At 40.3% G+C, this 23,537-nt stretch overlaps 2 protein-coding genes and 1 long non-coding RNA gene across 4 annotated transcripts in view; 1 reads left to right on the top strand and 2 right to left on the bottom strand.

Moving 5' to 3' along the window:
- The window catches only part of TRIM4 (tripartite motif containing 4), a 219,293-nt gene that overhangs the window by 177,205 nt on the left and 18,551 nt on the right, over positions 1–23,537 (top strand). The gene's annotated exons all lie outside the window — the stretch shown is intronic.
- LOC138846889 (vomeronasal type-2 receptor 116-like) lies at positions 60–9,905 on the bottom strand. The gene is made up of 3 exons (XM_070063908.1): positions 9,898–9,905; positions 4,583–4,874; positions 60–2,909 (listed from the first exon to the last, which is right to left on the bottom strand). The coding sequence occupies exons 1-3, from the start codon at positions 9,903–9,905 to the stop codon at positions 2,025–2,027; spliced, it is 1,185 nt and encodes a 394-aa protein (XP_069920009.1). The 3' UTR covers positions 60–2,024.
- Positions 19,941–23,537, bottom strand: part of LOC103345258 (uncharacterized) — a 104,080-nt gene continuing 100,483 nt past the window's right edge. The window contains exon 3 of one of the 2 annotated variants that reach the window (XR_011384552.1): positions 19,941–22,792. This is a non-coding gene — a long non-coding RNA (uncharacterized lncRNA). The remainder of the gene's footprint in view (positions 22,793–23,537) is intronic. The other variant, XR_011384551.1, reaches the window with a different exon arrangement.

The raw sequence follows: 23,537 nt of genomic DNA, 5'->3' as shown, positions 1-23,537 counted from the left end.
AGATTATAATATTTTGTAATATATATATGTATTTATATATATGTATGCATGTATGTAATTTTTTAAAAAAGATTTATTTATTCAATTGGAAGGCAGAAAGACACACACAGAGAGATCTTGCCTCCACTAGTTTACTCCACAAATGGCTGCCACAGCCAGAGTTGGACTGATCCAAAGCCAAGATCCTGGAGCTACTCCCAGGTCTCCCACGTGGGTGCAGAAGCCCAAGGACTTGGGCCATCTTTTACCGGTTTCCCAAGCCATAGCAGACAGCAGGTTCCGAAGTGGAACAGCTGGAACTCGAATGGATGCCCATATGGGATGCCAGAACTCTGGCCAGGGCATTAACCCACTGTGCCACATCACTGGCCCTGATAATTTGTTATATATTTTTATAAAGCATTGAGCAGAGTATGGAGGCCAAGAGGCAAACATAAAGAAATTATAAATGCTTAAGGTGATGACAGGGCTAACTACCCTGATTTTTACATTGCACTTTCATACAAATCAGATTATCACACTATATTACATGTACAATTCATTATATGTCAGGTTAAAAAAGTAACCCAATGGCTAGATTGGATGCTCTTATCTGCGGTACTTCAAAAACATTTATAAGGAAAATGAAATTAAAAGATAAATTTATTATGGTACAGCAATTTTTTGAAATCTATGCATTCTTCAGAATATTCATGGAAAATGCATATTATAAAAAACTGCATGGAATCAAAACTTTTGCACACAGATGTTTCTTTGCATATTCCACACACTTTTGAAGTACTCTCCTGCTTTATGATGTGAACTCTCCCAGATTTTAGAAGCATGTGATTGATTATATGCAATTTTCCCAGGTCTCTGACACTGATAAGAAAGGAAAATTACTCAAGTTGTAACAGGCAACTGTGTTCTTTCACTGAGCAGAAAGAGATCACCAAAGTCCCCATGACTGGGTTCTTTTCTGAGTAGCTATGTGTCATACATATATAGCCAAGAAACTATGTCCAACTAACCTCTTTAAACTCAAAAGCCCAATTTATCAACTCTTCATGTATGGAAAAATCTTGATCACGTGGAGCCAGTGGGACAAAATGTCCTACTCTCACTTGAAGCCCAAGTCCATCAGGAAAATTCCAGAAGTTGAGGATATCGTATTCTTCCACAGGGGTTGCTTGTTGGTCTAAAATTATCTGGTCGCCAGCACTGTTGTTAAACTGCACTCTCTTCAGAATGGAGTGGAGCTGGAACAGATGCAGTTAGATGGTAGAGAGAATTCTGGATGTGGACTCAAGCTCTGTTAGCTGTGTGACGTTGGATAACTCCTTTACTCTTTTATATATACATATATATATATATTATATTAGCCATAGGCATACCCATGAAATCAGTTAGGAAATTAGCCACGAAAGCACCAGACGCAATAGAGTCACTTCCCTGTCAGTCACAACTTTTTGCTTCAGAACATGAGAACAACAACAACAACCTCTAGGCATTAAATTCAGAAAACACCACAAAGTCAAATTTAGCGTGACCCATTTTCATCAGAAACCTTTCAAAGCTCCTCTTTATTCATCTTCAAAATGGGGATAAAGTATTGCCTAATTATTAGATAAGAAAAAGTCATACGCATATATACAGGTATATCACTTATTTGTCCTTTTTATATCTGTATATAGGATCAAAATACTAAATCAATCACTCCATTGCCAGTCTTGACATATGGACCTCAGGAACTGATATTCCTTTTACTTATTATTTATTTAAGGGCATCAAGAAATTCAGTCATATAATAATATACTGAAAACATCAGATTGGCAGGAGTTTGAGCCTCTTTGTGACAACAGAGTTCACATTGGCTCACAAATTTCAAAATTCTTTGCCATTGGCACTTTCTCTTTGTGGCTGTTCCTACACAAGTTGAATGTGAAACTATGCAGGCATCCCTCCCATGCAATAAAGCTAATAAGATACTGTAACTCTGAGGAAGAACTCAAAATTTTATTTCCTGTTTTTAAGTTCTGAAAAGGTTACATTTGATTATGTATTTGGGCTGAGTTGAGAATCAATAGGTCACCAGGAAGCACCTGCCTGAACTGGAACATTACCTGCCAAGGGTGAACCACTGGCTTCTCTCCATGTCCAGGTGATTGCATTTCTGACAGATGAAAAAGAAGTTCATGAAGGGTTTGGGCCACAGCATGCACAGCATTGTATACAAGGTAGCTCCCATCAGATGTGGTCATATCAAAGGTATGCAAAGGGAGAGACTCCAAAGAGACATTTGGGGGACAGCTCTCCAATTTTCCACAGTCAGTCTCAGAAAGCAAGCAATGGAAATGCAGGAACCACAATTTAGCAAGATAAAAGTCTTGTGGGTATTTAGCAGGGTTAATGCCCTGAAGAAACTGCTTGAAACCTGGGATCTCCTTATGGGATTGTGAAAAAGTCAGAGTCCCATGGAATGAGTCCAACAGGGAATAACTGTCAGAAAAGACAAAATCCCACTGTGACGTAGTGATCCAGACTTTCCCTGTCATCAGAATGTTCCACTTTGAAAAACTTAGTCCTAGAAGTGAGTCCGAGTCACCATAAATGACCACCACATTTGCTGAGGAATCTCGTATTCTGTAGTGGTATTGCCAGGCCAATGAGAAATACGCCCTCTCAGTGATAGGAATCATTTCCACAAAGGCCACACAGATGCCATTCTTGTCCATCTCTCCTGTCAAGTCCCAGAGAAACTGAATACCCTTCATGTCTTCTGAAATAGCCAGTCCAACCCAGGTCCACCCAAAATGTAGCATTAGCCGGACCATGCCAAGGGCCAGGGCCGTGTTTCTGGGGGCCATCTGATAGATAGATGGAAACTGGCTCCTGTCACTCAGGATGGGATCAAAAGAGCCATAAGTGAGCTAAATGGGAAAAGAAAAACATGGACCCATCAGCGAATCCCACTAAAGGTTAATGGTTACAGGAACTCATGGAGATTATCTGACTACTGTTTCAAGTGTTACTTGTGTTTTAAAGTAATCCTAGAGTAGCTTGGCTTGTTGCATTTTTTGCATTACTCTTAGTATGAGAGTTCCCTATAAAATGATTGTTCAAACTCAAAAGTCCCAGAAACTTTAGGCAATTGTGGCTCCCCTCAATTATTCCTTCCTCCTAATTCTCAATAGGAATTTGAATTATAGACCCAGGTTCTTAGCATCTCACATATGAAGGCCATTTTGATGTAATTTTGCAATTATTATTCCTGGAAATATAATTTACTTCCCTATTCCTTGACTGTGCTTGACATGTGACTTGATTATTTAAGGGATATTAATGAACATAGACACCCACTTGCAATGTGCACACTCAATTATGATGGAATTTTTGCATTTCTTCTATTGGAATGGAAAATTTCCACATGTATTTCCTATCTCGTCAGACTGGGCTGAAAGGGAACACATGTGGAGCAGACGTGAGAATAACCAAGAATAAGAAGCAAATCCTAATGAGCCTTAGTCCAGCCTAGATCAGGTGACCACACCATAAACCAATAGATACATACATGAGAATGCATGTTGTTTTGAGTTAGAGTTTTAACTATAGTTTTTTGATGCAAGCATTATCATGTCAAGCAATAACTTATGGATATGGAAATTGGTATGTAGAAGTAGGGTGAAGTTATAAAAATGTACTAGTGGTTTGGAATCATGGAATTGTGGTGATAAAAACTGTTAGGGGATTTTGGAAAAGTAGTCATAGAACTTCTATAGGGGACTAAAAGATGTTTCCATGTTCTGTTGTAGAAAAAAAATGTGATAAAACTGGGGCTGGCATGTGCTGCAGTGGTTAAGCCACTCCTTGTGATGCTGGCATCTCATACAGGAGTGCTGGTTCAAGTCCTAGCTGTTCTGCATCCTATGCAGCCCTGCTAATGCACCTGGGAAAGCACTGGAAGATAGTCCAAGTACATGGGGCCCTCCCAGGCATCCTGGAGACATGGATGAAGTTCCAGTTTACTGGCTTAGGTCTGGCCTAGCCGTGGTTCTTGCTACCATTTGGGGGAGTGAACCAGTGAATGGAAGATCTCTCTATCTCTCCCTGCCAGTCTCTTAATTTGCCTTTCAAATAAATAAATAATAAAAACTATGATAGAAGTGTCACTATCATAACTAGGAAGGTAGAAAATGAACCATAATGAACATATGGGTTTGGGAAAAATAGTTTTCCAGGCAGAAGGTTAAATGAATGAGATGACTCTTACAAATGCATATAATATGAAAGAGAGGAACAGGGAAAAGTACTGGATAATTTGCAAATCAAGATTCATAGGGGATTAACAGAGTCTAAAAATTGCACTATTAGAAAATTCAACTATTTCTCAGGAAATCAAAAGTGTTGCTATTATCATAGAGCCTCATAAAAATGTCCAAATCCCAATAAAACATAGCTTCCAGGAAAGTAAAATGTGTGTGTTTAGGTTTGTTCTTTTAAGACCTCTGAAATGTAAGGTGGTTACTAGGCTCATTTTTTAGACATCCAAAAATGGCATCACAGCAGATAAGATTCCATTCTTCCCCACCCCATGGCATCTTACCTGTGGATATTTGTAGAGTTCCAGTATTGTTCCCATCTGAGCTGAAATTGCCCACGTGGTTCCTACAGTAACTGCCACAGACTTGCCCTCTCTCACACAGGAATAGTTAGGGATCACCTTGCCTAGTCCAGACAACCACATCAGGCAACTTTCCAAAGTCCATTTCTCACTGTGCAATGCATTGTAGAGATCAAATCCTAGGGATATGTTGGGTAAAAGGTAGGGGTTCCTGTTGATCTCTTCAATGGCAAAAACAAAGGCTAGAACATACTGGTAGTTTGATGAGTAAAACCTGCATGGAAATCATAAATGTATTTAATAAAAGGTTCAAACAATGTGATTTAAGATTATTTTTTGAATTCAAGAAAAATAGAGTATGCTGGAGGGAAAGAAAGCCCAGTGAACTTATTCACTGGTAGGGAGCAGCTGTGCCTCCTCAGGACTGAGAATTGGGACTTCAGGAATGATTTAACTGGGGCTCTTGAAGACCCTAACTGCATGGCATATATTCTAAAAGTAGGTATCAAAGTATAGGCTTAGTGAAGATTCAGTTCACACTCAGTATAAATTTGACCCATTTTTTTAATATAGGATAGTAAGTGTTTATGTTCTAGTGAATGATCATTTATTAATTATACTATATTATATATGTTCTAGTTAATGACCATGAAACACTGTGCTTTGGTTATGTATTAGCATAAATTTGGTGATGCGCATGTGAGGAGACTATTTTCGAGTTACTGTGTATGGAGCTACATTAATTCAGTGCCAATGATCCAGGCAGAATGAGAAAGTTAGAACTAGAAATGAACTAGTTAATGAACTAGAAAAATATGGAAAACAGAGGTAGAGACCAAAAAAAGACCCAGGGAGAGGCAACAATCCTCCTACCTAAGTATTTACATCACTCGGATGTGTATAAATCTGTCAAGTACTAAAGTTGAAAATCTAAGCTTTTTGGCACCATGGCTCAATTGGTTAATCCTCCAACTGTGGCACTAGCATCCCATATGGGCGCCAGTTCTAGTCCCAGTTGCTCCTCTTCCAGTTCAGCTCTCTGCTGTGACTCTGGGGGTCACTGGTGGATGGCCCAAGTGCTTGGGCTCCTGGACCTGCATAGGAGAACTGGGAGAAGCACCTGACTCCTGGCTTCAGATCAGTGCTGTGCCGGCCGTAGCAGCCATTTCAGAAATGAACCAATGGAAGGAAGACCTTTCTCTCTATCTCTCCCTGCTTTCTGTCTATAACTCTACCTGTCAAATAAATAAAGAAAAAAAACTGAGGCAGTATGGCATAGTCATCACGAAAGGAGTTGTGCAGCAACAGAGACTCTTGGTAAGCATAAATAGGCACTGAAAGATTTTGACTTTATCCAGATGTGGAAGACATAGGAACAACACATTGTAAACTCTTGCCGTCTATTGGCTAACCCCTTATACAGTAAAAAACCAAGCAAATTGTAAATTAAGCAATTTAAATAACCCACAGATTACAGAAGAAATTAGAAAATATTCTGAATTGAATACGAGAACATAGAACATATAAAACCTTTTGTGAAACAAAACTGAGGTAAATGGGCCAGCGCTGTGGCGCAGGAGGTTAATCCTCGGCCTGTGGTGCAGGCATCCCAAATGGGCATTGGTTCATGTCCCTGCTGCTCCTCTTCCCAACCAGCTTTCTACTACGGCCTGGGAAAGCATGAGAAGATGGCTCAAGTTGTTGGGCTTCTGCACCCACGTGGCAGAACTGGAAGAAGCTGTTGTCTCCTGGCTCAGATCGGCGCAGCTCCAGCCATTGTGGGCATTTGAGGTGTGAACCACCAATGGAAGACCTTTGTCTCTCCCTCTCACTGTCTGAGACTCTACCTCTCAAATAAATAAAATCTTTTTAAAAAATTGAGGTAGGCCGGTGCCACGGCTCACTAGGCTAATCCTCCACCTTGCAGCGCCAGCACCCCAGGTTCTAGTTCCAGTCAGGGCACCGGATTCTGTCCCGGTTGCCCTCTTCCAGGCCAGCTCTCTGCTGTTGCCAGGGAGTGCAGTGGATGATGGCCCAAGTGCTTGGGCCCTGCAACCCATGGGAGACCAGGATAAGTACCTGGCTCCTGCCATTGGATCAGCGAAGTGCGCCGGCCACAGCGTGCCGGCCGTGCTGGCCATTGGAGGGTGAACCAATGGCAAAGGAAGACCTTTCTCTCTGTCTCCCTCTCTCACTGTCCACTCTGCCTGTCAAAAAAAAATTGAGGTAAATTTGTCACCTTAAGTGCTTATATTAAAAAAAGAAGTTCTCTCTGGTGAGCAGAATAGTTACCTCTAAAGATGTTACATCCTAATCCCCAGAAGACCCCGATGTAATCTTACATTACATATGGAATTCAGTTTGCTATCCAGTTGACCTTAAAATGGGAAGATTATCTTGTACTATGCAGGTGGGTCCAATCTAATCATAAGAGTCCTTGAAAGTAGAAGAGAAAGGCAGAAGAAGGTTAGAGGGAAACAAACGAGACAGAAAGAGGGGGAGAAGAGATTTAAGGTGTCAGAGGGGGCCGGTGCTGCGGTGTAGTAGGCTAAACCTCCATCTGTGATGCCGGCCTTCCATATGGGCACCAGTTCATGTCCCAGCTGCTCCTCTGCTGATCTAATAGCTCACTGCCGTTCTGCCTGAGAAAGCTCTAGAAGGTGACAAAAGTGCTTGGGCCCCTGCACCTGCACAGGAAACCCAGAAGAAGCTCCTAGTTTCAGGTCCCAGCTCTGGCCATGCAGCCATTTGGGAAGTGAACCAGCAGATGGAAGATCTTTCTCTCTGTCTTCAACTCCTCCTGTCTCTGTCTGCGACTCTGTCTCTCAAATAAATATGGAATTTTAAAGTTTCAGAGGGACTCAAGTTACCTTTGTTGGCAAGATGGAGAGAGGAGGCCCTGGACCCAGGAATGTGCATGGCCACAAGAATCTGGGAGCAACCCTTAGCTCGTAGCAAGTGAGGAAATCGGGAGATCAGTTCTTCAACTACAAAGAACTGAATTCTGCTAACAGCACAAATGAGCAAGGAAATGCATCTTCTCTTAAGGAATCCAGGAAGGAACAGAGTTCTCTCCACATCCTAATGTTGATGCAGTGAGACTCACGTTGGGCTTGGACCTACAGAACTGTAATATGATAAATTTGTGCTATTTGAACTGTTAAGATTGTGGTAATGTTAGAGAAGGAATAATTAAACTAACACATTCTCAATTGAATTATTTATTTTTCTACCTGAAGGAACAGGAAAAGGAAGATCAGCTTAAAGACAAAGCAAGAAGGAAGAAAGTAATAAAGAGGCAGCAATTAATGAAAAAGAAAAAAACAATAAGAAACAAAGGTGGGATTTTGAAGGAGTAAATAAAATTCTGAAGCCTCTTATTAACCTTACAGAGAAAATAAGAGGTCAGAATTGCCTTTAACAAGAATTAAATGAGAATAGAAGATGCTACAGACATAAAAATGATAACGAAGGGATAATATGAACAATTTTATGGCAACATAATAGAAAACATCTGTGAACAGGCAAATTCGTTGAAGACTCAAATTATTACTGTCACTGAGTAAGAAATGGGAAAACTGTAGAGCCTTGTATCAAAGAAATTGAATTGATGGTTAATATCGTTCCAACCCAGAAAGATCCAGTATCAGATGGGTTTCACTGATGTTTAGAATTATGTACAGGGGCCAGCGCCATGGCTTACATTGTAAATCCTCCACCTGTGGTGCAGGCATCCCATATGGGCACCGGGTTCTAGTCCCAGTTGCTTCTCTTCCAGTCCAGCTCACTGCTGTGGCCCAGAAAGGCAGTGGAGGGTGGCCCAAGTGCTTGGGCACCTGCACCCCCATTGGAGACAATTTAGAAGCACCTGGTTCCTAGCTTTAGGTTGCCGTAGTTCCGACTGTGGTGGCTATTTGGTGGTGAACCAACGGAAGTAAGACATTTCTCTCTGTCTCTCTCTGTCACCATCTAACTCTGCCAAATAAAAATAATTTTTTAAAAAAATTATGTAGAAACTCAAAGAAATTTGAGAACATGTTCCAGTTCATCTTGTGAGGCCAGCATAGGCCTAATCTTAAAATCAGAAAAAATGCATTGTAAGAAAAGTAGAGACTAATCTTCTACCTAGAGACTATCTTCCATGAACATAGAATAAAAAATCATTGACGAGATACTAGTCAATCGAATCCAGCAGGGTTTGCTAGTATTAGAAAACCAATCAACATAATTCAGCATCACAACAAAATGAATGAGAAAAGTCATACAAGTTCTATCTCAGTAGTGGCGTTAGTTCAATGACGGATTTGTTGCCCCAACTTCTGAGAGTGCTGTCATTCCCTTTAGGGATTGCCTCAGCTCCAGAAAGCCTCCTTATCCAAGGTTTCTGGGAATCAGAAGTAAAACTAGTAGTGATTAGTTGTGGAAGCACATCAAATGGATAAAGGGCATAAAGAGATTGCATATATATATATATATATATATATATATTTATATTTATATTTGCAAACAGTATATCCTTCCTAAAAGCAATCACTGAAAAAAGTACTCTAGCTTGAGTGTACATGAAGCCCACATATGAGAAAGTCACTTCATGAATGAAAAATTTTTTCATGCTGAAAGAAGTAGAACATAGATGTCAATTTAATTTGGTTCTTTGTGGTTTAAACTGTGTAAATGGCAAACTACTTTCCTCACGTAAGACAGAAAACAATTAGGTAAATAGATCACACTTTTAATTTAGAGTCTAATTAAGTAGTTCACTAAGGAGGTAATCAGATTTGGAATCTAATTTATTAAGTCATAAAGAATAGCACCAAAATGAAGAAATAAATCAATGACTTGTAACATAATAGTAAAATATAATATACTAATATGATATACTATACTGTATTATACTATACTACATTATACTATACTGTAATCAGTTCTTTCATGAAGAGCTCTTGGATTGGAGAGGAAACAAACAGAAGAATCAGCAAGCAGTGTCAAAAAGCCAGTAGAGAGAGGGGGAGCTGACAGGTGGGTAGGGGGGTGACTGAGGGAAGCCACAATCTCACCAGTCTTCACTCACCCTTTCAGCAGCTCCAGCCAAACCTGGGGAATTGAATACATGTAAATCAAACACAATAATCAAGATATATCTGAACTACATTTTGTAAAATTATGGAGAGAAAGAAGTCCAAGGCAACATTGAAGAATGAGAGAAGGTTCAGGCAAATAATTATTAATTTGAGGAGATGGTATCATTCTCAAGTGTGTCCCTATCGTTTTATGAACAGAATAAAATGTTGCCTCACCATGACATTAACGGTCCATCAGATACAGATCTGTTTGAAAAAATATAGAAAGAAACAAAAAAGGAAGCTCAAGTTCCCATTGTCCCTTTACCCCTCAGTGAAACAGAACCTAATTGGAAAGATATTTACATATCTATTTATAAATGCCTCCCAGGCTATTTAGTCCAGGTTCCTGTCCAGGCATCCAAGGTCGGAATCATTCCTGGTGTGATATAATGAAAATCTAGAATCTGACTAAAAGTTGATATAAACTTGTTCTGAAGGTAGAATATTGATATTAGTACTTTTCTGTAAAGTTATTAGCAGTGATCTTCCATGGCTTAGGAATATTATCAGATGTCAGCCTGTTGGTGAGCATTTTAGGCAACCTGTCAGCACTGTGCTGTTGCCTAAGGACTGTTTGTGAGGATCACCAGGAAGGGATGGATCAGGGATAACGGTGGTTGATGGGGATTCCCTCTTCTCACTCATACCCTGGCCATGCAGTGAGGCAAGAGTTGTGGAAAGAGTTCTAATGTGTGTTTGGGGGGGGGGGGTTGGAGATGGAAAGTAGAAAGGAAGTAGGGCTGAAGGAAGAAAAGTTGATTTCTCTCACCACCTTTAAAGGACAAGAAGTTAGAGGATGAGAGAATGATAGGAGAAAGTTAATTCAGAGCAATTGGTTTAACCACCATAACTTCCCTAGACATTGTCCATAATTGTTTTTTAAAAAAGTAGACTTTATAAAAAGAAAGAAGAAGAAAGCAAAAGCCACTTACTTTGAAAAATGCACATTTTTGCTAGGGCGCTGTTGGAATTCTAGCCAAATGGCTTGTGAGTCACCAATAAATGAATAAAGTGTGAAAAAACCACCTATAATCAGGTCTCCGTCCTGGTATACACTGGCATTCATTTTAAAAGCACAAGAGACATACTCTGAATCACACACCAAGAGTGGAAAGTGCAGGGCCAGGAAGAGAAGAATCAGAAAGCTCATGACAGTAAAGTCTCCACCAGTTATAGCCAGAAGTCTGTGAGTGGAGATGAGCAAGCTGAGCAGCCGTGGTCCTCTGCAGGGAGGTAAGAGCTGATGGCTAAGTTTCCCTCTTCTGAGGAAACACAGTGGAATAGATATGTGGGTCCATATCTAAGTCCAAGGTATATATGACTGCAGAAAGCATACACACAATATTGAGTTCCCATAGAGGACCCTCTCAATCCTCTTATTGTGGATTAATGAAGCACCATCTCCTCCCCAGCCAGTTAGGACTGAGACCATCTCTGTCCTGAGGCTACACATCTGAGGCTCTGTGCTCTGCTGAAACTCCCCAGGATGACAAACATGTTTGGCTATCACCCACTCCACCTCTTGGCCCTATGATTTCATCCGAGAACCCAGAGGGCATCCCCAAGGACTATCTTGTGCTGAAGCAAAGGATCTTCCCTGTTGTGTTCATGAGCCGTGTTCACAATGATTGGCACAGTCATCACATTTCAAAGTCAGGAATCATCAAGGAGAATCCCCACTTCATCCAAATTCAGCTCCCAGCTGTCCTAACACAGTGACACTGGATAAAGAATTGTTGAGTGGTCAGCTGGTGAGGCAGCAAGTCTGGAATCACTCTTAAGTGTTAGCCCTTCTCAGAAGATACATAGTGCCTTTCTTTTCCTTTTCATTCACTCTCTTCCTCATTCCCTTCTGGAATAATTCAATCTTGAAGCCATCAGGGAGGACAACACCCAGGTTATGGCCACATGTGTGGCAGAGTAATTCATGATGGCTCCATTAGAGCTCACCCAGTGTTTGAAAGGTATCCAAGTAGAGGGTAGTTTTGAGAATTAAATGAGAAAAAGTACATACTCTGCTTGGAATAGCTCATTCCATAGAATGAATGTTGGCTGCTTTAACTACATTGTTCTTAAGAGGAAAATGTGATTTTAATCTCACTACACAAAAGTAATGAAAGAATATTTTGTTAATTTTGTTCACAGACATAGATGCAAATCTTAGATATTTTCCAAATTAGAAAACAAGATACTGTGGTCCGTTGTTAAGGCTTTCCACTGTATTTTTTGGCATATTGAATTCTCTTTTATATTATTCTAGATTGATTTTTCATTAATATATCTATCTTCTGGTAGAATTCTCATCCACGTCATATACGTTATTCTTCCCTTTGGGACTGGCTTCTGTCACTAAGTATCATGTTTTTCAGATAAATCCATTTTCTTGCAAAGGATGGGATTTTATTTTTTAACCACGGTGTAGTATTCAGTAGCACACATATCCCATAACTTCTCTTTTTAAGATTTATTTATTTATTTGAAAGAGTTGCAAAAAGGCAGAGGCTGAGATAGAGAAAGAAGGATTGATCTTCCATCAGCTGGTACACTCCCCAGATGTCCACAATGGCCCGAGCTGTGCATCAGGAGCCAGATCCGGGAGCTTCTTTCGGATCTCTCAGGTGTTTATAGGGGCCCAAGCACTGGGCCATCATCTATTGGTTTCCCAGGCCATAGCAGAGAGCTGTATTGGAAGTGGAGCAACTGGGACTAAAACTAGCATCCATATGGGATGCTGGCACTGCAGGCAGTGGCTTTTACCGCTGTGCCACTTTACTGGCCACCCCTGTAATTTTTTAATCAGTCTTCCATTGACAGGCATTTAGGTTGATTCCATCTCTTAGCTATTGTGAATTGATCTACAGTAAACAAGGAGGTGCAGATAACTTTTATTTACTGATTTAATTTCCCTTGCATAAATTCCAGTGAGTGGGATGGCTGGGTTGTGTGGTAGGACTATATTAAATTTCTGAGGTATCGCCACACTGTCTCTTAGTCCTTTTAACAGTCCTTTTACCAGTTTGATTCCCACCAACAGTGGATTAGGATACCTTTTTCCCCACATCCTTTCAGCATTAGTTGTTTGTTGATTTCTGTAAAAGAGCCATTCTAACTGGGGTGAGGTGAAACCTCATTGTGGTTTTGATTTGCATTTCCCTGACAGCTAGTGATCCTGAACATTTTTTTCATGTGTCTGTTGGCCATTTGGATTTTCTCTTTAGAAAAATGTCTGTTTAAGTCCTTGGCCCATCATTTAACTGGGTTGTTTGTTTTGCTGTTGTGTAGTTTCTGGTTATTAATCATTTATCAGTTGCATACTTTGCAAATTTTTCCCATGCTGTTGTTTGCCTTGTCACTTTCCTCACTGTTTCTTTTGCTGTACAGAAGCTTCTCAATTTGTTAACTTTGGCTTTGAGTGTCTGTGCCTCTGGAGTTTTTCCCTAGAACTCTTTGCCTGTGCCAAGGTCTTGCAGGGTTTCCTCAATGTTCTCTAACAATTTGATGGTGTGGGGTCATAGATTTAGATCTTTAATCCACATTGAGTGTATTTTTATGTAAGTTAGGGATCTTGCTTCATACTTCTGCATGTGGAAATCCAGTATGATGAAGAGACTGTCCTTGCTCTTGGAATTTATTTTAGCTCCTTGATTAAACTTAAGTTGGGTGTAGATGTTTGGATTGATTTCTGGCAATTCTGTTCTAATCCATTGGTCTATCCATCTATTTTGTACCAGCAAGAGGCTGTTTTGAGTATAAATGCCTTGTAGTATGTCTTGAAACCTGGTATTGTTATGCCTCTGGCTTTGTTTTTGTTGTAAAAAATTGATTTAGCTATTCCAGGTCTTCTGTGCCTCCATATGAATTTCAGCATCATTTTTTTTTAGATCTGAGAAGAATGTCTTTGGTATTTCAATTGGTATGACATTGAATCTCTATATTGCTTTTAGAAGAATGGACATTTTCTTGATATTGATTCTTCCAATCCATGAACATGGAAGATTTTTCCATTCATTGTATATTCTATTTTTTTCTTTAGTGTTTTGTAATTCTCATCATAGAGCTCTTTGAATTCCTTGGTTTAATTTATTCCAAGGTATTTGATTGTTTTTTAGCTCTTGTGAATGGGATTGATCTTAGAAGGTCTTTCTCAGCCATAGCATTGTCTGTGTATACAAAGGCTGTTGATTTTTGTGTATTGACTTTATATCTTGCTACTTTACCAAACTCTTCTATGAGTTCCAGGAGTGTAGTTTTTTGCATCCCCTATATGTAGAATCAAGTCATCTTCAAGTAGAGACAATTTGACTTTCTCTTTCTCAATTTGTATCCCTTTGATTTCTTTTTCTTGCCTAATGGCTCTGGCTAAAACTCCCAGGACTATATTGAATAGCAATAGTGAGAGTGGGCGTCCCTGTCTGGTACCTGCTCTCATTGGAAATGCTTCCAACCTTTCCACATTCAATATGATGCTAGCTGTGGGTTTGTCATAAATTGCCTTGATTGTATTGAGGAATGTTCCTTCTAAACCCAGTTTACTTAGAGTTTTTATCATGAACAGCTGTTGCATTTTGTCAAATGCTTTCTCTGTATGTGTTGAGAATATCATATGACTTTTGTTCAGCAGCTTGTTAATGTGGTATATCACATTGATTTATTTGTGAATATTGAACCATCCCTGCATACCAGGGATAAACCCCACTTGGTCTGGGTGGATGATCTTTCTGATGTGTTGTTAGATTCTATTGGCTAGAATTTTGTTGAGGATTTTTGCATCTAAGTTCATCAGGGAAATTGGTTTGTGATTCTCTTTCTCTGTTACTTCTTTTTCAGGTTTAGCAATTAAGCTGATTCTGACTTCATAGAAAGCATTTGGGAGGATTCTCTCCCTTTCAGTTGTTTTGAATAACTTGAGAAGAATTAGAGTTAGTTCTTGTTTAAATGTCTGATAGAATTCAGCAGTGAAGTCATCTGGTCCTGGGCTTTTCTTTGTTGGGAGGGCCTTTATTACTGATTCAATTTCCTTCTTGGTTATGTGTCTGTTTAGGTTTTCTGTATCTTCATGGCTCAGTTTAGGTAGGTTGTATGTGTCTAGGAATCTATCCATTTCTTCTAGGTTTCCCAGTTTGTTGGCATACAGCTCTTTGTAGTAATGTCTGAGGATTCATTTTATTTCTGTGGTGTCTGTTGTTACATTTCTTTTTTTCATCTCTAATTTCATTAATTTAGGTCTTCTTTCTCCTTTTATTTGTTAGTTGGGCTTGGTGGTGGCCAGTGGTATCTCTAATTTCATTAATTTAGGTCTTCTTCCTCCTTTTATTTGTTAGTTGGGCCAGGTGGTGGCCAGTGGTGTCTCAGTTTTGTTTATTTTTTCAAAACAACAGCTCTTTAATTTGCCAATCTTTTGTAATTTTTTGGATTCAATTTTGTTGATTTCTTCTCTAATTATTTCTTTTCTCCTATTAGTTTTGGGTTTAGTTTGCTGTTGTTTTTCTAGATCCCTGAGATGTATTGATAACTCATTTATTTGGTGCCTTTCCAATTTCTTTATGTAGGCATCTATTGCTATAAACTTTCCTCTTAACACTGCTTTTGCTATATCCCATAAATTGTGATTTGTTGTATTGTCACCCTCATCTACTTCCAGAAAGTTTTGGATTTCTCTTTTGATTTTTTCTGTGATCCACTGTTCATTCCAGAGCACGTTGTTTGGTCTCCATGTTTGCATATGTCCTAGAGATTCCTGAGTTGCTGATTTCCAGCTTAATTCCATTGTGGTCCGAGAAGTTACATGGTATGATTTCAATTTTTTTTAAATTCGCTGAGGCTTGCTTTATGGCCTACTATGTGGTCAATCCTAGAGAAGGTTCCATGCATATACTGCTGAGAAGAATGTGTATTCTGCAACTGTAGGGTGAAAAGTTCTATAGATATCTGTTAGATCCATTTAGGCTATGGTGTCGATTAAATCTGCTGTTTCCTTGTTGACTTTTTGTCTGGTTGATCTGTTCATTGCTGGATGTGGAGTATTGAAGTCCCCCATTACTATTTTATTGAAGTTTAAGCCTGCCTTTAAACCCCTTAATATTCTTCTAAATAGCCAGGTGCCCTGTATTTAGGTGCATTTATGTTTATAATAGTTACATCTTCCTGTTTTACATTCAAATTAGTATTGATAAGTATAGATAAGAACTGTCATTTTGTTGATTGCATAAAAATTCCACTTGCTTAGTTAGTGAATTTGGTGGTGTCATGTTTTCATGATGCTTGTTTCTTGAAGATGCCCTTCAGAATTCCTTGTAATTCTGCTTTGAAAGTGGTAAAATCTGTTTTTCCTCATTTGCAAAATACTTTATTTCTTCACTTTTTAAAGGTAGGTTTGCTGGGCATAATATTCTTCATTGGAAGGTTTATTCTTTTCAGACCTTTGCTATATCACCTTGCTCTCTTCTGGCCTGTAGGGTTCCCGCTGAGAGTTTCACGTTAATTTAATTGATTTTCCTTTGTATGTAAATTTATCCTTTTCTTTTACTGCCTTTAGGATTCTCTCCTTGTTTTTAACTTTTGACAATTTGATGACAGTATACTTTGGAAAGGCCCTTTTTGAGTTGAATCTGCCTGGGGTTCTTTGAGCTTCTTGTATCTGGATGTCCATGTCTCTTTCAAGACCTGGGAAACTTTGAACTATCATTTCATTTAGCAGGTTCTCAATGCCTTTTTCTTCTCCTTCAGGAATACCTATGATTCAAATATTTGATTGTTTGTTGGCATCTCATATTTCAGATAGATTTTGTTCATTCTTTTTCATTCATTTTTCTTTATTTTTGTCTGGGCTGTTTCAAAATTTTGTCTCACATTGAGAAACTCTTTCCTCCACTTGGTCTGCTCTGCTGTTAAAGCTGTAAATCATATTTGTTATTTCACTGATGGAAGATTTCATCTCCAAAGTGTCGATTTGGTTCTACTTAATGAGTTCCTTCTCCTTAGTAATATTTTCATTCATGTCACTGATTTCCTCTCATTTCTTTAATCTGTGTATCTGTATTCTTTAGCATCTCATTGAGTTTCCTTATAATTATCATAATCATAATAATAAAGATTTATTCATTTACTGAAAGAGTTACAGCAAGCAAGCGAGCGAGAGAGAGACGTCTTCCATCCACTGGTTCACTCCCCCAAATGGCTGAAATTACCAGGGTTGAGTCAGGCCAAAGCTAGGATCCAGCAGCTTCTTCCAGGTCTCCCACATGGGTGCAGGGGCCCAAATACATGGGCCATCTTCTGCTGCTTTCCCAAGTGCATTAGCAGGGAGCTGGATTGGAACTGGAGCAGCAGGACTTGAGCTGGTGCCCATATGGGTTGCCGGTGCTGCAGATGGCAGCTTAATCTTCTGCACCACAGTGCTGGCCCCTATTATTTTTTAAAGATTTATTTGTTTATTTAATTTAATTCATTTTATTTTTTAAACAGTTCTTTTTTGAAGATTTAATTTATTTGAGAGGTAGACTTACAGACAGGGAGAGGGAGAGACAGAGAGAAAAGTCTTCTGTCCATTGGTTCACTCCCCAAATGGCCGCAACAGCCAGAGCTGCACTGATCCTAAGCCAGGAGCCAGGTGCCCAGTTTCCCATTTTGGTGCAGGGGCCCAAGGACTTGGGCCATCTTGTACTGCTCTCCCAGGCCATAGCAGATAGCTGGATGGGAAGAGGAGCAGCTGGGACTAGAACTGGCGCCCATATGGCATGCTGGCGCTGCAGGCAGAGAATTAACCTGCACCACAGCGCCAGCCCCTTATTTATTTTAAAGTCAGAGTTAAAGAAAGGAGAGAGAGAGAGAGAGAAAGATCTTCTGTCCTCTGTTTCACTCCCTAGCAGGGCTGGTCTGGGCCAAAACCAGGAACCAAGTGTTTCTTCTGGGTTTCCCACATGGGTACAGGTGCCCAAGTACTTAGGACATCTGCTGCTGCTTTCCCAGGCCATTAGCATGGCGCTGGATTGGAAGTGGAGCAGCTGGGATACAAATTGGCCCCCATATGGGATTCTGGCATTGCTGGCTTCAGCTTATCTGCATACTACAACACCAGCCCCTACAGTAATTATTTTGCATTTTATGTCTGTCATTTCATAGATTTCTTTCAGTACAGGATCTCATTCTGGAGGAGTATTGAGAGCTTTTTTAGGCATTATACTACCTTGATTCTTCGTGTCTCCTATGTCACCACATGGATGTCTGCCCATCTGGTGTATTTGTTCCTTCATCTTTATGGAGTAGGTTTTAATTGAAAAAGCGTTTGTGGATTAACTTGAATGCAGGGTATCACTTGGCTTGTTGCTTTGCCTTTAGTTCTAGGTGAGCCCAGGAGTGTAGTTTCTCAATGATTTCTTTTGTCTTAATCAATGTCAGCTGTGTCTATAAGTGACACAGTGGACTAGTCTGCTGTAGTCTGTAGTGATAGAAGTGTGGATTGACATGAATAAGCATCTCCTTGGGTGTGTATCTTTGGTCCACAGAGAGTTCGCTGTCAGTATCCTTGGCGAATTGGATAGCCAGAGCCTTATTTTTTGCTGAGCGAGACAACGGTGGTTACTCCCTTGTCCAGCTGGGAAGCCTGAGTGATGCTGGGGCACCAAGTGCCATGGCTCTAGGACTGTGTGATATGGACGGACTCTTCCTCAAGTCCTGCTAGGAGAGTCCAACTGGTGCTGTGGCTTATAATACCAACAGCCATAGTCTTAGGTCCAGGTGAGGGAACTGAACACTGTTCTAATCCTTCAGGCGACTGGGTATGAGTCCTGAGAGGTACAATGCAGGTAGGTTCTTCTCTATGTCCACTGGGTGTATTCCAGTGGCACCAAGAAATTTAGAATGACTTGTTACAGTCCTGGTATTGCAGGGTAAAGTAGTGTCACTACCCAGATCTCCCAGTGTTGGAGAAGATATTTTTATGGGATGCTTCTGGTGTTGGTCCCCAGAAGCTAAGGTGAATCCCCCTTGCTCCTGTAGAGTATGTGAGTGTAACTCAAGCTAATGCCCCAGAACTCCCACAGTTGCAGGAGGCAAGGGGGTCTTTCGTATGCCCCACTCTTTGCCCTGACTCTGACTGAGATGCTCATAGACCAGAGGTGTTCTATGTAACTTTTCATTGCTGTGTATGCCACTATGCTGGAGTTGGGGAGGGGAAGGTAGCAAGGCAGCTTCCCTGCTCCAAGCCAGTCAGTTGTTTAGACCCCAGTCAGATCTCCAGGCTGAAGTAAAGGTCAGTGGGTGGGAGTTGGTGCTGTGGTGTAGCAGGTGAGGCTGCTGCCTGCAGTGCCAGCATCCCAAGTGTTTGCTGGTTCAAGTCCTGGCTGCTCCATTTCTAATTCAGCTCTCTGCTATGGCATAGGAAGGCAGTGGAAGATGACCTGGGCCTTTGGGCCCCTGTACCCATGTGGGAGACCTGGAGGAGGCTCCTGGTTTTGGATCACCACAGCTCCAGCTGTTAAGCCATTTGGGGAGTGAAACAATAGATGGAAGACCTATCTTGCTCTCTATCTTTGCCTCTGCGTCTCTGGAACTCTGCCTTCAAATAAATGAATAAATCTTAAAAAAAAAAGTCAGTTGGGTATAATTCCCTCTGAGTTAAAATTGCATCAGCTGGTGCACAGTAATTTCTTCCTACCTTGATGTGGTAAGATAGTAACCTACGGCTCGTGGCTGGTCATTATCTTCTCTCCTCTTGTCCTCTGGAATGATGCTCTATTATGTGTTAGCATGGATTATCTTTTTCCATCTCTTCATTATCAGTCTGCATGCATCCTTGTTGGTAAAATATGTTTCTTGTAGGCAGCAAATAGATGGATTTTTATTTTTTAATCCATTCAGCCAGTCTGTGTCTTTTAACTGGGGAGTTGAAACCATTTACATTCAGTGTGACTATTGTTAAGGACCGACTTTGCCCTGCCATGTTTCCATAAATAGTTCTATTTATGTATTTTGGACTTCATTTATACTTTAACTGGATCATTTTTCTTGTTCATCTACTTGCATAGTGATATTCCTGTTTCTGTGTTTATGTAGGGCATCCTTTAGCATCTTTTGTAGGGCTGGGAAAGTAGTTACAAATTCTTTTTTTTAACTTTTATTTAATGAATATAAATTTGCAAAGTACAGCTTATGGATTACAATGGCTTCCCCCCCATAATGTCCCTCCCACCCGCAACCCTCCCCTCTCCTGCTCCTTCTCCCCTTTCATTCACATCAAGATTCATTTTCAATTCTCTTTATATACAGAAGATCAGTTTAGCATATATTAAGTAAAGATTTCTTTTTTTTTTTTTTTGACAGGCATAGTGGACAGTGAGAGAGAGAGAGACAGAGAGAGAAAGGTCTTCCTTTGCCGTTGGATCACCCTCCAATGGCCGCCGCTGCAGCCGGCGCACCGCGCTGATCCGATGGCAGGAGCCAGGAGCCAGGTGCTTTTCCTGGTCTCCCATGGGGTGCAGGGCCCAAGCACCTGGGCCATCCTCCACTGCACTCCCTGGCCATAGCAGAGAGCTGGCCTGGAAGAGGGGCAACCGGGACAGAATCCGGCGCCCCGACCGGGACTAGAACCCGGTGTGCCGGCGCCGCAAGGTGGAGGATTAGCCTATTGAGCCACGGCGCCGGCCCATATTAAGTAAAGATTTCAACAGTTTGCACCCACATAGAAACACAAAGTGAAAAATACTGTTTTAGTACTAGTTATAGCATTAAATCACAATGTACAGAACATTAAAGACAGAGATCCTACATGAGGAGTAAGTGCACAGTGACTCCTGTTGTTGACTTAATAAATTGACACTTTTGTTTATGGCATCAGTAATCACCCTAGGCTCTTGTCATGAGTTGCCAAGGCTATGGAAGTCTTTTGAGTTTACCAACTATCTTTCTGTGTTTCTGTGTGTAGCACATCATTAAGCAGCTTTTGTAAGGCTGGGTGAGTGGTGGCAAATTATTTTCAATTTGTTTGTTATGGAAGGTCTTTATTTCACCTTCATTCATAAATGTGAACCTTGTATGGTACTGTATTCTGGGTTCACTAATTTTTTTCTCTTAAGAGTTGTGCTATGTCTCTTCATTCTCTCCTAGGCTGTAGGGTTTCTCATAAGAGGTCAGCTGTAAGTCTAATTGGAGATCCTCTGAAAGTAATTTGGCATTTCTCTCATGCACATTTGTAATCCTTTCTTTATGTTTTACTGTTGAAAGTCTGACTACAATGTGTTGTGGTGAGGATCTTTTCATGTCTATTAGGAGGTCTATGTGCCTCCTGTACTTGGACTTCCCATTCTTTCTCCATGGATTGATTTTCATTCAGCCTGTTTGTTAAAGATGTAGTTGTAGATGTATGAATTAACTTCTGGAGCTTTATTCTGTTCCATTGTTTTTCTCAGAATAATACTATATTACACATAAACATTTGATATAAATATCACTACTAAAAGTCATCACAATAATTTTAATTATCAGTACGATTGTTAAAATTGTTGAGAAATATTTATTCACTGTATATGTTGAAGGTGCTAACTGAACATGATTGCAAATCATCCTATGAGAATCAGAGAAGCCATTCTACATATGTGGCATAAATTTAGTCAACTCTTTTATAGTACACAATAAGTAACACTCTACACCTCAACCAACCAAGCTCAGTGAATGTACCAAATCTCCGATCTTTCATCAAGTGAAGTACGTTGAGCTTATCCTCATCTGTGATTTAGTCACAAAGTGAATGGAAGTATTTGTTTTTCTGGATACAGCTTCCTTGAAGAACAAAGCACAGCCTCAAAGAAATGTTAGGTTTCATGTATGATCCATCTTATACAAGCCTTTAGAACTATGGGTTTTTCTGGTCCATAATGAAGTCTATGGCCTAATTTCATGGGGATCTGCAACAGTGAAACAAACATATTGAGAAGCAAAATAACTGAAGCACCACTAACAACAGAAGCAAAGAAGATAAAAAGTCCATTAAAATTAATACTTTTTTACAAATATATAAGCTACTTTACCCTCATATATCTGGGATTCCTTACAATTATCCAATGAAGTGTGTCAGCATTGTGTAAGGAAAGTATTGATCCATTTGTTCATTGAACAAGCTATTTATGGAACACCTATCTGCATTAGGCCTGAGACATAATGATGGACTTGTGCTCTTTTGACTTATATTGTAAGCAAAAAGGGTGAGTTTGAAAAGCTTAAACTGCATTCTTATGCATTATGGCAAACCATTTGTGAACAGTCACATACATTTAACTTTTTGTATGGTAAAGATTACAAGGTGATCTTGAGTAGGTAATAACATTTAAAATATTTATTTATTTAAAAGGCAGAGTGTCAGAGAGATTTTCCATTCACTGGTTCATTCCCCATTTTATTGCAACAACCAAAGCTGGACCAGACCGAAGCCAGGATCCAGGAATTCCATCCTGGTCTCCCACAGGGACAGCAGGAAACCAAATACTTGGGTCATTATATTCTGCCTCCCAGGTACATTATCAGGAGGCCGGATTGGAAGTAGAGGTGAGAGTTGATCTCAGATACTCCAATATAAGATTCAGGCATCCCAAGCAGTGGCTCAACCTGCTGGATCTATGGTAATACATATTTTAATTATATGGGAAGTCTTCAACTTAGAGTCTCGGGTCCTCTTCCTGCTGAACCTGTCCAGTTTACTGATGGAAAAGGGGCTTCAGGAAGCATTGTGCTTTTCTTTTCCAGCACTCTCTTGGATTTCCAGGGTAGGGTACATGGGGAACTCCTGAAGTCTTACAATGTTTTTACTAGTCATTTTTTTTCCTTCCTATAATTTTTTTATTCTATATTAACTTTCACATATCAGAGAAAACATGCGACATTTATCTTTTTTGGAACTGGCTCATTTCACTAAGCATAATGGTTTCCAGTTGCATTCATTTTCTTGTAAAAGGCAGGATTTTATTCTTTTTTAAGGCTGAGTAGTGTTCCATAGTGTATATGTGCCATATTTTCTTTATCCAATCATCAGTCGATGGACATCTGGGTTGATTCCATGTCTTAGCTATTGTGAATTGAGCTGCAATAAACAAGGGAGTACAGATCACTCTTTCATATGCTGATTTCATTTCACTTGCATAAATTCCCAGGAGTGGGATTGCTGGGTCATATGGTAGATCTATTTTTAGATTTCTGAGGAATCTCTGTACTGTCTTCTAGAGTACATTCCCACCAGCAGTGGATTAGTGTACCTTTACCCCTACATCCTTGTCAGCATTTGTTGATTTCTGTATGAGAGCCATTCTTTTGGGGTGAGATGAACCTCAGTTGTTTTTATTTGCATTTCCCTGATCCCACTTTATAATCATGCCACTCCTACAGTGTTGAAGGAGCCACCCACAGAGTAACATTCTGATCTCTACTGAATGAAAGGCAAGGACATAGGGAGATTTGGAAATAGGCTATAAATGATTGATAGCTTTCCAATGAATAGCCCCCTTGTCCCTGGTGTACAAGGAGCCCACTTTATCTAGGAGGTGAGCCTTCTATCAGTACATACATGATAAGGGCTGGTGCTGTGGTGCAGCGGGTTAATGCCCTGGCCTGAAGCACCTCAGTGCCAGTTCCGGACCCGGCTGCTCCACTTCCAATCCAGCTCTCTGCTATGGCCTGGGAAAGCAGTAGAAGATGGCCCAAGTCCTTGGGCCCCTGCACCTGTGTAGCAGACCCAGAAGAAGCTCCTGGCTCCTGGCTTCAGATTGGTGCAGCTCTAGCCATTGTGGCCAATTAGGGAGTAAACCATCAGATGGAAGACCTCTCTCTCT

The sequence above is a fragment of the Oryctolagus cuniculus genome, chromosome 19 (genome assembly GCF_964237555.1).
Source record: "Oryctolagus cuniculus chromosome 19, mOryCun1.1, whole genome shotgun sequence".
Lineage (NCBI taxonomy): Eukaryota > Metazoa > Chordata > Mammalia > Lagomorpha > Leporidae > Oryctolagus > Oryctolagus cuniculus.
The sequence above is the reverse complement of the archived record's forward strand: the minus strand, read 5'-3'. Positions and strand labels throughout refer to the sequence as shown.